This window comes from Opisthocomus hoazin, chromosome 2 (genome assembly GCF_030867145.1).
Source record: "Opisthocomus hoazin isolate bOpiHoa1 chromosome 2, bOpiHoa1.hap1, whole genome shotgun sequence".
Taxonomy (NCBI): domain Eukaryota; kingdom Metazoa; phylum Chordata; class Aves; order Opisthocomiformes; family Opisthocomidae; genus Opisthocomus; species Opisthocomus hoazin.
This window is the reverse complement of record NC_134415.1, coordinates 80,792,043-80,806,688: the sequence shown is the minus strand read 5'-3', so window position 1 is coordinate 80,806,688 and position 14,646 is coordinate 80,792,043. Positions and strand designations below refer to the sequence as shown.

The 14,646-nt window shown below is 37.8% G+C and overlaps 1 protein-coding gene across 4 annotated transcripts in view; it reads right to left on the bottom strand.

Moving 5' to 3' along the window:
• ATG5 (autophagy related 5) overlaps positions 1–14,646 on the bottom strand; it is an 85,747-nt gene that overhangs the window by 36,008 nt on the left and 35,093 nt on the right. For all 4 annotated transcript variants that reach the window (XM_075414295.1, XM_075414298.1, XM_075414296.1 and 1 more), the window contains exon 6: positions 9,396–9,490. In XM_075414295.1, coding sequence (XP_075270410.1) covers positions 9,396–9,490 — 95 coding nt within the window. The remainder of the gene's footprint in view (positions 1–9,395; positions 9,491–14,646) is intronic.

The window sequence follows — 14,646 nt, the reverse complement described above, 5'->3', positions numbered from 1 at the left end:
GCAACTGGTTGATAAATTCCATTGCTGTTGGGAAGTACGGATTATTTAACAGTAACTCTTCCTTGAAATGTGTTTTACATCCACAGAAAATCTTTCTTCTGCAAGCTGACTCATCATCTATGGAAGGACCGAGTTTACTCTTTCTTCAGTTCTTAACCAAGAATTTCTTGTTTCAAGATTTCTGTGAGAAAACAGTTGGACAGATGATGGGTTGAGAATGTACATCTGTTCTTCAAAGCGTGTTAAAGAATACCTTTAAAATGCTCATTATGCTTTGAGTGACTCCAAGCAGTATTCCTTACAGAGCATGATCATTTAGAGAATGGTCCTAAAGGCCCTTGCTAAATGAAGGCTGAAGCACCACTAAAGCTATGTTAGTTCGGTTTCCGTACCGTGACAAAAATTAACAAATATGTGAAAAATCTCCCTAAGTCTGCAAGATGGCCACTAATACTGCTAGAGCCGAAGGAGACTCAGCCCTAATCAACAGCAACTTGTATCCTGACCAACTTGGACAAGATTCTTAACTGCCTATGTGGTTAGAAAAGCTGTGTTGAAGTAGCCAGTCCTTTGGGCTTTTTGTCGAACAGATGAAGAACTCTCCTAAAGGGCTCTACCCAGTCAGTGTCAAAAGACAAAGCACATAATACACCAGAAATACGCAGCAAAGCTTCAGTCTGGCATGCATGCAGTTATGGACAAGACTCTGGCAACACAGCATCTTGAATATCGACCTGGGAAAACCCTAAGTATTTAGGATTGTCCAAAACAAGGTATCGTTCTTAAAAGTAGTGAAATAAGAAGGACCATCTATAAGTGCTTGTACAGTCTGTCTCTTTTTGTTTAAAGAATTGCTTGGAGCTTTAATAGTAGGTAATAGTAGGTGATAGTAACATTAAGACACTAAGAAAAGAGCCATTCATTCCACAGATTCCCATAGAGGAAAGCACCTCTCACAAAAGAAGGAGAGAGAAATCCAGATCTCTTAAGAAGCTCATCAGTAACTAAGTAAATGAAACACCTTTCATCTGCAGATACATCCAACTAAGCGACCTTTGCCAGAAAGGCCTAAAAACCTATGGAACTAAAGGGGTACATGATGTAATCCAAAATACAGTGCAGATACCTTACCTAGAGGCAGCAATTTTGCTTCACAACAACCTAAAAACTCAAACTGCTTTTCTAAATAGGCATTTTACTGAGTGCCATCTGTGCTACAACATTTCTGATGGGAAAAGAGTATATCCGTAACAATATGCAAGCTACCCAGTGCCTATGTTGCAAGAAAAAGGGAACAAAGGTTTGAATGGTGATGATGATCCAGCTGCTTTACAAGAAGGGTCTAAGAAAAACAGAGTTTTGGGCACTGAAATCAAGAGGCAGAATGTACCAAAACCCACAGGTTTTTGAGACAATCTGGAACAAATGTTCTCCAAAGCAAACATCCTGTTATACCTTGTGGGTCATTTCAGTAAGAGTGTGTGTTGCCAGAAGTTCCATTACTAGTTGCATAACAAAAGTTGCAGAAGTATCACTCACAGCCACTTTCATGTCAAAATACCTAACAAGCATGGCTGAATCACATTCTGGCTGTAGCCTAGTCTTTCAAATGATCTGTTAAATTTATCTGTGCAGGACAAGTAGCCCTATATTCTCTGAACAACTAAATTGCATTATTTATCCTCAGGTGAATTGTACAGATCCTAGAAGCAGAAGGAAGTCAACACTCAAGAGAGTGATAACACACAGAACAGACAGCAGGTAACGGTCATAAGGCCAGAAATAACAGAGTCTAAATAGAAGAAACAGTTCCAAGAGGCAGTTTTGTTGAACACTGCGAAGACAGACATCTACAACATAAGCATGGCCTTGAAGTGTTAAACTTCCTTCCCAGAAAAGGATTCATATTTGCAATTGGTAAAATATCCAGGTATCTGAAGAGTCAGTGACAAATCAACAGTGCTTTTCACAGCTGCAGTGTCTTATGCACATACGTAGACCTAAGCCTCACATAAAAGTAAACAATAAGAGTACTGACTACCTATGAACCAAACAACTTTAGAAATGGATTTACAGCCACAAAAGCACACATTGCATTGTTTGCTTAAGAGCAATGAATAGTATAGTACTTCATAGAACACTTTCAAACTACTCACTGGCATTAAAATCAATCATTCTCCTTAGCTTTCTACAATAGCGATTAACTAGAAGAAACTCCTATAGTCAAGGACAGCAAAATTCCAGCAATTTATGTTTGTTAATTCATAATGTACTCCTAGAGTATGGTGTCATATCCCACATCCTCAGAGGTTTGTTCCATTCCACACTTACCTGAGTAAAATTTGCTCTCAGTCTTCTGGAAAGTGCAAATAGAAGTATGGGTACTTTCCAGAAAACTGAACAGTTCTTGTATTTTCTAATCTTCAATTTTGTGCAAAAGTTAACCTGTTTTATTTACCTATTGTATTTCAAAATAAGTACAGGAAAAACAAGATAGCATACTGATATCAACAAATCAAAACAGGTACTGCTCTGACTTTCATCTACGCAGAGTTAACTTTCTGCAACATCATCATAGGCTGGGCTTTGTTCTAGCTTAATTCCTAAGCAATAGGCACGGCATATGCTGCACAGCTACAGAAATAACCCTCGAAGACGACATTCTTCATTCCTCTGAAGAAAAACATTCCACATTTGCTTTTCCGCTTTTTCTGAATGCAAAGCAGTTCACGAACTGTGGTGTGGTCGGGTTTTTTTCTGGCTCTCATACCCTGACGTAATAGCAATCTCAGAGGAATACAGCTCCGGATTGCAAGTTTCAGGTAGTAAAAATCCCTCTTGCTACAAAATAAGAACCTGACCACATAATGAAGCATGTAGTGAAAGTGGCAAATCAGCTTGTGTTGACTAAACCAAATGAAACAGAGAAGTAAAATGACCAGCTTCAATGATGAAAAGAAAGGTAGCAATATACTAAAGAGCACCGCATTTAAATTACAAGATCTAACAGTAACTCTACGCAGAACTAATTCAATGGAGTTACTGCTTCATTCATTGTCTTCATCCCAGCCTCTCAACATATTCATATTCTTACAAATTAACACTCAAGGCTGAGGTGAAAACTGCAACTATCTTTTTTAATTACATGCATGTATTAACTTTCATAACAAATTTAGGATAATATACAAGTATACAAGAGCACTAACTTCATAAAATAGTTCAGGGAAATAGAGCCACAAGAATTCAAACCTCATGGTTTAAATTCAAATTTGTAGCATGAATATTTACATAAACTTATTTATATCCAAGGTCACCATCATAAGACAATTCAGAGAAAAGCTAATTAGAGATTTATACAAAAATAATTTGCTAAAAAATTAACTACCAATTTGTGATTAAGGAGTGCATAATACATTTGGTAAGATCAAGGCAATTTCTGAACCAGGAATAATTTTTTTTTTCCCCACCAGAAGTGTTCATTATTTCATCGTAACTCAAAATGTACTGACTTATGTTTTGCTAGCAAAAAAAAATTCCATGTAACATTACACAAAGTTAATAAATTAACTCTTGAGATGCTACTGATTTTTGATACACTTAGATTCTTCTTAGATCAAAGAGTATCTGATAAGATAAAAAGGATTTAAAACAAAATACTACCCAGTTTTCCACAATATGCACAATCCAGTATATCCCTAAATTGTTTTAAACTAGTTATAATTCAGAACCTCAACAAACTACTTTTCATCCAAGCAAAACTACTTTATTCTTTCTATACAAGCTCCATCTACACTCAGCTCAGAAGGATTACTGTAGCTCCTACCAACGAGCCTCAGCTAGCTTAAAACTATCCAGCTTGGGAACAGTTGAATGGTGGCTCAGAGAAGCTACCCAAACTGAGAGTTTACAGCTCAGTCTCTTCTGCACCTCCTCCCTGAGCGCTATGCAACTTTTACAATAGCTTTGAACCAGGCAGACTGACAGCTTTACAGATAACTTGGGCATATTTATGTAAACTTTAGCCACATATCTGACAAACAATACACTTTACAACCTCAGAATTTTGCTTTTAAACTCTGATTGACAGCCCCCATCCTGTACTGAGATTCTTAAAAGGCACAAGGCTCATCTTGCACATGGGTTCCCTAAGTCTTTTGAAAGGACTGCATGGACACTCCTCAATACAAAACATGCAAAAAAAGTCATCTTCAACAGCGTTGGTTTGAGCTAGCCCATTTCACTTTGCACTTAAATGGACCAGAAAAGCTCACGCAATTATGAAACCTCAGCTGTGGTGACAGTCACCTTCAACTCGAGGTGACAACCTGTCAAATTGCTATTACTTTCAGCACAGAACTAAGCAATCGAGTTCAGAAAACAAGTATTCATAGCAACCTGTGGATCATGCTGCTCATATGCAATACCAGATGGAAGGGGTCCGCCCCTCCAGTAATGAGGCACTAGGAAAAATATTTGCCTAAAAAAGCTTTTAAGCTTTCTTATTCATAGAGCTTTGATTTCGAAGTAATTTAAATCTGGTGAAAGTGTGCTATTGTTTCTTGAATGCCAAACCATCAGAGTAAATCGTTCTGTGTAGTCGGTTGAAGGTGAATCAGATTTTCTCTTTTGAGCACAGAAATTGAGCTGAGCACAGCTGTTACACAAATCAAACATAATTTCACATTATTTACCTATTCATTCAAACTTCCTCTTTGTAAAAGGCAGTTTTTTAAAAAATAAACTGGTCTATTTTCAACAGGTCCTCTATGAAACTGTCATTTTTAATAAATAAGAAAAAATTAAATAGGGTATTATACACAAGTTTATTCAAGAGCATTTTGCACTAGCCAACAAGACGTTGAAACTTGCTGTGTTGTGTTGCCCTCTTCAGGTCGACAGGACTTACATTTTCTAGGTTTTTTTTGCTTGACAAACCATCGCAATTTCATAAAAACTTTCAGATTTGCAGTTTCAAGCAGTAGCTAACTTTACCTCTATCCCACCAATGAAGTATTTTTGATCTAAAACCCTATCGAAATAAACTTTACTTTTGGCCTCTACTTCTCCCTAACTGTAATACTGATCTTGAGGATTATCGAAATATCAGCTAGTGTTTGAAAAGACGACTAATAAAACCAACTTCAGCACTTGTAAGCGAGCCTCATGACAACAGGCTTAAAGAACTCAACTGATTCAGCTTACCAAAGAAAACTGAAGCTGCTGAAATCACTCCATAAACAAATGTGAAGGTTAAAGTCAGATGACTTTAAAGTGGTGTAAGGCAAAATAAAATCTAGAAACTGGAGTTAAAGTCAGACAAACTCAGCCTTGAAATAAAATGGAGGCTTTCCACCCAAAACAAAAAAGATTTTAATAACACACTAGCGTAAAAAGATGGATACATTATTACTTGAAAACTTTACAGGTGGACCCAGTATCCTTCCAAACAATCTGTTTTGATCAGTTGTCATACCATGGGCCAAACTGTGACACTGATTTGCGTATTTGTATTGGGTTTTACAACCGATTATCTGAACTCTGCCAGTTAATGTGGAAATATGAATAAAACTGTCTTCCATTGCTTGGGAAAGGGCAATGCTTGGGCTTCTGATTCATTTATTGAGCCAGATATTAATAATGTCTTAGAATATTTAATTTCCCCCTCCCACCTTGCTATTTTTAGAGGACAGGTCATGGCAGACATTTAAACGTATTTTGACATCTCAGTACTGCAACTTTGACAGAAAGAGCAAAGTGTTGGATTTAACCGATGCGTTACCAAGTATGGAGAATTTCACTCCCTTTACTAAGGCAGATAAACATCCTAACAATTTGTGACTGTACAATTTAATCACAACGTCTTAAGGGACGCCCTTAGAAAACAGAGGCAAAGGAAATGTTCATTTCAATACCATGGCATGTCTCAGTACCCAAATAAAGGAACAAGCAAACAAGCAATCCCAGATCATCCCCCTTTGCACTGGCAAACATGCAACAGCCAGCCTGCCTTAAGCCAAGGGCAACTCTAGAAAAGCTCAGAACTTGGCATGAATAGTTTTAATGCATTTTCTTTCACATACTTTTGTAATTTTATTCTCAAGAATGAGCTGCTACTTGCAACCTTAAATTCTATATACTCCTAGGGGAGACTCCACAGGAAAGCAGGAAGACTGACAGGGAGAAAGCAAGCAAGAACAAATGGGTGAGCAAGACACAGGGAGAGAGCAAGACACCAAAACTCGGGGGTGAGTGCAGACTAAGTGCACAGCAACTGAGACTCAGAGTGCTCCCACTTGCAGCATAAGACAGCAGACAGTAGTTCATCAGGGTAGCCCCCATCACCATGTAGAGACTCCTCTCTGGTGCCTGACTAATCTGCCCCGTCACAGTGCCTGGAGCCAAGGACTGACAAAAGCTTCCTGCCATCTATCAGCCATATAGTTTGTTCAATTAGAAAGTGCAAAACCAGCTGGTGTTATACACATGGGGAAAAAGTCCCCAAGCCAGATTAGGTCTAGTACTGTACGAGAAAAGCAACACTCTTAAATGTATAATATACTCCAAACATTACTATTATTTTCTCTCTTGTTATCAAAGAACAAGTGAAAAAATCACTCTATGCAACAGTACGATCAGACCAAGGGGTAAAAAAGTTTTCATGCAACTGTCAGCTGAAGACACAGCAGCATATAGCCCTGAAGCAATAAAGTGGGGCACTTTATTTTTTTTTTTTTGGATGTGTTTGTCACAAAAATATAATCACTATTTTTAAACCATCTCTGGTAGAAAAAGTTTCCACCTATGTCAAGAGTTCATCTGGTGCAAGTTCCATACGACACAGTTTAGACTATGACAACTGGTAGTCAAATCTCCAAGATCTCTTAGCTAACTTTTAAAATTGAAAATGAGTTGATCCTTAGTGATACTCAGTCTTTTGCTTCATCTTCTACAGTAGACAGCAGCATTCTGGGTCCAATCTTAGCTGCTACTCTTAAGAGGTGCTGGACAAGGGCTTTTAAAATTACCTGTGGTTAGTTTAGTTCTGACTTACCCAAGTACGACATTCGTATTTTTGCCACCTCTTTCTCCCCCACACACCATCAGTTTTGGATACCACACGAGGTATGATTCATATTATTCTTTAGAAATGTATTCTAATAGACAAGCTTTACAACTGATCGAGCCTTTGAGTTTCGAAAATATCAGGCCTTCAGTGAAAAGTATGCCAGATCACTTCATTGCATGCGTTTTTTCTGCAGCAACTTTTCTCAGTCACATTTAATCACTGCTAAAACAGATGTTTCTTAGTTGATATCATAATCTAGTATATTTCTTCGAAGGAAAACAAATTCATCCACCTCATACTGCCAAAACACAATCTTTAGTGTCTTTCTTTCTGAAAGTTCCCTTCACAGAATTTCCTTCTAATATTTTTGGGGTAATGGAAGGTATGCAGACTAAGAGGAGGATGTCTCCCCACTGAAGGCAATGCCTAGTAATTTCCTGCCATCCACCTGTATATCCTTAACTATCTACAAAAACACCATGTGAAAACACACAGGGAATAAACTTCCACAGTAATACAAACCCAGGCTGAACTGGCTTTCAGGTATTTATGTAGAGATATGCAAGCAACCAATTAGAATGCAAAGCTGACTTCTCCCAGCACTAATGGAAATTAAGTGCAGTCAGGGTGGGGGTTAAATACATCTTAAGAATACTTTTGAATCAGCTACTTCCGCATATGCAAGTCTGTCACTAAGTACTGTAAAATTATGTTAAAATTACAGGAATTAACTCCTTGCTTGGAATCAAATTATAATCTCACACTTCCTAACACTTTCTGAAAATCCCTTTAAATACATAGACTTTTATGAGTAATCAGTACGCAAACGAACCAAACAAAAAAGCTAGAAAGATCTGCATCTACTTTTTAAAAAAGAGGAACATTACTGAAAATATTTAGAAATATTAAGAGCAGCATTACTGAAAATAATATACACCAACCTTCTCAAAGGCTCACTCAGCACCATCTTTATTTGTGTTTAGTCTTCTATTCTTAGTTAGATATTTTGCGTTTAAACTACAGCAAGTAAGGGTTTCTATTTGAAAAGATAATGAGAATCAAGGTAAGTACTACTGGCTAAAGGAATAGATATTACTGAGTTAGATATTTTTTTCCTCCTTTTTTTATAAAAAGCTTTACTAGCATGAAATCATGTGATATCACAGAAAATTTCCCTTATGGCTGAAAGGTCTGTATCTTCTTCAGACAGCAAAACTTCCATTTTGCAAACCCATTTACGTGACTTCTATGAAAAGACTTAAAAAAACCCCAAACAAACAAACAACTTGGTTACCAACCAAACAAAATACTGTGAGTGAACTACTTTTCATGATACATACTTCTTGATACTTATACAAACCTTGCCATCTGCTATGATCTCTGACAAAATAACTGACTTCCGTTCTCAATCTAAGGTTTCACTATGACGGTAAATGTCTTCTATCTAACATTAAAAGTTACTTTGGTCCCATTGCAAGATTATAACAGGTTTTAATGACCATACAAACTTATACAAAGTAGCACAGACTATTCAGTACTATGAATACAGGACTTTTTTGATAGTTACAGGTGCAAAACCTAAATGCACATAGATGAAAATGTTTCAAATATGAATCAGAGAAGAACTGTTTAATTTCTGAAGAGGCTACATGAATTCTGTATAAGCTTTTAACCATATTTAATTCCAAACTTCATCGTGACCTTAATGCTATAAAAACTAAAGGGGACATCGAAAAATTGCAAGGATTCTACAGAATATGTCTCCAAATAAACTGCTAAGAAAAACAGCATTGGTCTATTAAAAAAGAAAAAATATTCAAAGCTAGTTTTGAATTGTAAAGTATATGATTAGAAGACAGAGATAAGAACAAGATGCAAGACCTATGCCATTACTTTCACCTTAGAATGCCAACAAGAAAAGCAGCCTACAGTGATCATGGGAAATGTGTTGCTCCTGAAATGTTTGACTCAGGCCTTTCAGAGGGCATTTTGCATCCAAAGCAGTCTTCATAGTTATCAGCGATTTTTAGTGACAGAATAAGCTTCTTTTTTTTTGAAAAAAATCCTAAGCAAACCTAATCTGTACCAGTCTTAACACATTCTCAAGTATTACACACTTACAACATAATGAATGGTAATTACGTATTAGAATAAATACCATCTATTTGGTCTTCGCTAATTCATACAACTCAAGGGTCCAGCAAGGATGAGTATACAAAGTTTTACCATAATGTTAGAAAAGGCAACGTGTAATTCTGAAAACAGATTATGATGTATGACACCTCAGTGGAAGAGTTTGGTAAAAGTGTTTTATTTCATTGTTTCCTACCTGATAAATTCTAAATGGGATGTATCGAAATCCACTATCTTCTGGAGGATACTCCATGAGTTTTCGATTTATTGCCCAAAACTGCTCAAATTTATCTGTGAAGGTAAAATTAGATTTTGTTAATATTAATAACATATATTCTTTTTTCAGCTAAAAGAGGTAAATGACACATGATTGGAACAACATGCAAACTTTTCTTAAAGAAGCTTGAACTCTATGAATTTATTTTGCCCACATTTCTCTTCCCTGTTTAGCCTGAAGCCAAAGATAAGTCATCTGTATTCTCCTACGAAAACAGTGATGTGGCAACTTCTCGAACTGAAAGAGACAGCAACTTGCATTCGTATCGTTATCTCCCACTGTTAGGGAAACATTGGGCCACTAATTACAGATTTCATTACCTCATTTAACAATGCCTGTTTCTCCATTCCCTGCTGCTACTGGTCCACTCTGTCTCACAGTTTGTTGAAAACATTTAATTGTTCTTAACTATAAATGAACAAGAGATGGAAAGTATAGAGAAACTAAAGCAGTAGAAAAACTTCATGAGGGGTTTACGTTTGGATATGTGAATCTTAAAATAATCTGCAACAACATATGATATAATCAGAAAATACACTGCCAGTTGCATGATACAACCTAAAAATGAAAGTTTATGTTTGAAACACATTTTGTTAATATTGTCCAAGTAACTAGATTTAGTATAGGCAGGACACCACTTGATCCTGTTCAGACATTACAAGAACTAAACAGTTTATTGCACTGAAGATGTAGTAAGGACAGCATAGATCTAGAGCAGTACAGGCTTTTATTCATGCAAATCAATTATTCAAATCAAGCAACCAACCAATACCAAATGTGACAGAAAGGAACATGAAGAGCTAAGATGAATAAAACTGTTGCTGGCCTTACTGGAGAAGGCAGCTTTAGAAAGGGAAGAGCAAGGGATAGATTTCCTTACAGACCCTAACACTCCAAGACACCAAATGCAGCAGATGTTTCCTCAGAAGGAACATACAGTCTCCAATTTTCTCTCCTCAGCACAATGGTCAGCCAAGTCTCAAGAAGCCCGGTGGTGTAAACTGTTACAGAAATCAGCCCCCCTTGAAGCCAGGTAAAATTCAGAAACCTATTCACGGAACAAAAGGTTCTTCCTGCTTCCAAAAGTGCTAATTAACAGTTAAAGGAATTGGAGAAAACTGAGAAGGTTGAGATCTGCTTCACTCCAGTGTATAGCACAGATGCCTGCCAGTGCGCTAAAGACATAGTTAATACACATTGCAGGATTTATAACATGTTGCTTTTTCTGACTGAATGGCAGGAATTCTCAAAAAAACTGTAAGCAAACTCCTGCCAGGTATTCTATAGGAGCACTTCCTGATACTCAGAAAGTACTTCCACACCCTTGTGTTCCTGATTAGCAGCAAGTGCCTTTTGACAAGCACTTACCTGAGCTGCAGTCACAGCCCCTGTCACCACCACACAGGCCCCTGCCCCATAGGGGGGTGCCACCCCACAGCAGGGTGCTGCTCCACAGCTCACCGGCTGGGAGGCTCAGCAGGGGGGCAGTGACCACCCTGGAGCTGACTGTACCCAAGCAAGCCGGCATTTGGGAAGCCCAGCCTACAGAGTCAGAGGTTTACAGTGTCTGACACAAGGAACTCCACAGGAACTCCATCCATGGGAAGGTGAAGATTTAGCACACATCCCTCATCCTTGGCATGCAGTGCTGAGAATGGCTTATAGCTTTCACAACAGATTGTGTGGACAGGCATCCTACAGTAGGCGTTAATCAATTCATACCTGAGAGGGGACCTTATAAATGCTTATAAACATCTGAAGGGTGGGTGCCAGGAGGATGGCACCAGACTCTCTTCAGTGGTGCTCAGCGACGGGACAAGGGGCAACGGGCACAAACTGAAGCACAGGAAGTTCCGTCTGAACATGAGGAAGAACTTCTTCACTTTGAGGGTGATGGAGCACTGGAACAGGCTACCCAGGGAGGCTGTGGATTCTCCTTCTCCGGAGATATTCAAAACCCGCCTGGACAAAGGTCCTGTGCAGCCTGCTGTAGGTGACCCTGCTTTGGCAGGGGGGTTGGACTAGATGACCCACAGAGGTCCCTTCCAACCCCTAATATTCTGTGATTCTGTGTAAACTCAGTTGATAAAACTATTAATTATGGTGATACACGAAACAAAACAAGACCTACTCAAGCTAGTGAGCTTCAGTAGACTCTTAAATAAGGAATCTACATATTTGGAGACATCCCACCTGAACAAAAAACAACCCCAATATTAATTTCATTTACTTGTTTAATGCTTGTATTACAGTAACTAGGAAAGTTGGATAACCAGCTTAGTGTCCTCAGAATTCAACAGAGATAAGCAACACATCTTATGGATCAGAAGAACAAGAAATTCTAAACATGTAACAGACTTCTGGTAGAAGCTTAAGTATATTGTCCCTTGTGGCATATATGGCAAACAAGTGAATCTTTGAAGGACAAACAAAGTTAAATAGTGGTAGAGTTAACTCAATTCCAGCTTCATTCCAGCTTCCTCACCCCCCAGAAATCATGCAGGTAATCTTATTTCAGGCAGGAAAATATATTTCTCAGATTATCCTCTGAACACTCAGACAATGCTCAAGACAATCTGTTGTTTTATCAAGATGTTTATATTTCTAATAGTTTCTGTAGTTTCTAAATATAACAGCAGTAAGTCTGCAACAGTTGAATGACAAACTTGTTGCATTTTGTCATCAAGTGTGTTCTGTCAATCCACCTGATATCCCAGGGAACAAAAAACTTTCTAGTAAATTAGCTAGACATAATGGAGTCATTTTAAGACACATCTCCACTGCATGTACAGCACTGTCTGAACACATCTAAGCTAATCCATCCTCGTAATCTCATATTGCTGTCGTCCAAACATCTTTCTATGGATACAATATCTTTACTACAGGAAACCGAGCTGTTTATAAGAAAGTTAACAGAAATTCTTAAAGCAAGCAGCAGGAAAAGGCTATCCAGTTTGCATACTGATATATATGGCCTGGCAAGAGCTTTTATGAGCACCAGGAGCACTGGATGAATGCCAGAATCCTAAAGCTCCAAAATACAAAATCCAAAAATAACTGCTTTCGACAAACCCTTAAGACTCAAAGCTTAAAACAAAACCTGACACCGCCCAACACCGCCCTCCACCCCAATCCCCTTGAAAATATAAGCGAAAGAATTCATCAGTCTAAAGAGTTCATCATTCTCCCATTTTTGTGTGTCAGTACCACCTATCTATGCAAAACAGACTTAAGGAAGCTACTAATGCTACACCGGGCTGTAAGAACTTTTTAGTGCTTGGCTAGACAGGACTTAAAAACAGAAGGTGCTGGCCGGAAGGCTGACAATCAAAACAAAACTGAGTTTTCATCTAGCCAGTGAACAAGGAGGAGTTCTCCACCTATCAGCAAAAGCACTTTACACACTCATCTCCCTCCCTCGTAAAAAGCTTATGCAGTCTACATGATATCTAAACTCTTGCAACAGTCAAATCTGATTACTTTTGTTTTCCACAATCCATCTGTTTTTAAGAAAGTGCTTGACCGATGTGTTAAACAGTTTCTGTATTAGCAAAAATCAGTACTTGCAGAAGGCAGATGTTCATATCTGAATAACAATATTTAAATTAATGGCAATAAGATTCAAACAGAAGTGAGATTAGTGACAGTATAAAAGTTTCAGATGACTCTACTAATCATATCTCTCGAACGAGAGGATAGTTGCTATATAGCCTTGCCTAAAGTTAAATATAAAAACTGCTCTCTCTGTATTTTATGTCAAAGATATGAAAGTTAATAACCACATAATGGAGGAGAGCACCAGTTGAAAAATCTAAGTCACTTACATTTATAAACATTGATTTATTAGAAAAGCAGTCACTGCACGTCCGAATGACAGACAAGCATTAGCCTTCAGTACTACAGAGATGCACAGAATCTAAGGAGAGCTCTGAAAATACATATTTACATATATAGAAATAGTAAAAGTTGGCAGAACTACAATGACTTAATGTCATCCGTAACAATAATCTCAGTACACAAATTCTTTAAAGAACAAATTAAACCTCAAACATAAATTTACAAATACAGTGTGTTTAGAGTTCAGAAATCACTGAAATTGTTCACGCCTTTAAATTACACTTTAAAACAGTTTAAAATACAAAAAGCTCGTTACAGGGAAACACTTGGAGAATTGTCATTTCCTCCATTAAGCAAGACTGGAGTGCCTTTAGCAGTCACTGAAATTAATCCACATTTATAACTGCTTCATTAAAAAGTTGTTAGCAACTCCAGTCATAGTTTGTTGTTAATAAACAGTAACTGTTAAACCTTTTAGTACTAAGCAGAACTTACTAAGGGTTAGTCCAGGCTGAAATTTTGAAGGCTGGGCCTCTTTCTCGGGCTGAGACCCAGGGCCAATGTTCTTCAGGCAATCAGAAAAATTACTTTCATTTGTGCTAGCGTCTTACAGTTATTGTCTGAAACTCAAGCACTGTCATGCTTCAAGCAACTTGAAATTTCCCATGGATCTTTACACTAGATATGTCTCTCCCACCCACCTGACTCTTTCCAAAAATGGTTACCATGATGTATCACTGAGAGGGTAAAGGGCACTGCTCAAGTGCTTGCAACCAACATCTGCATTTCAGTGCAGCGTGGCTTTAAATCAACATACACAAATGAAGAACACTGGCAATTATCACAGAAAGATAAATCGTATCTACTTGCAATAAGGCACAGTGGTCACAGGGTATGGCCAGTTAAAATGGAGTTCCCACTGCATAACACTGGGCAAAAGAACTAAACCAAACCGCCTTCATCTTTAACCTATTAACAGAAATGTCTTAATAATAAGGAATTACTTTGTTTCTGTATTTGACACTAATGCAATTGCTATCTGAATACTGACTTCAGAAGCAGATATATTTCAAGAAGGCTGTGGAGATGGTTTAAATAGAAAAAAATTCATGCAGAAATGAGGGAAATATTGTCTAAATTAAAAAAGGAAATGGTAATTCACAGCTTTTATCTTCCAGTAACTTCAGAAAGTCAAAGAAGTGAACAAACTGGTGTAGCCCTCAGAGTAGCAAAATCACATGAATCTCTGGACTATTCATGGTTTTCTCTTAAAGCCATCTAGCTGTACAAATATAAAAAAGGCTTGGAACTGAACTGCATCTCTATTCTATGC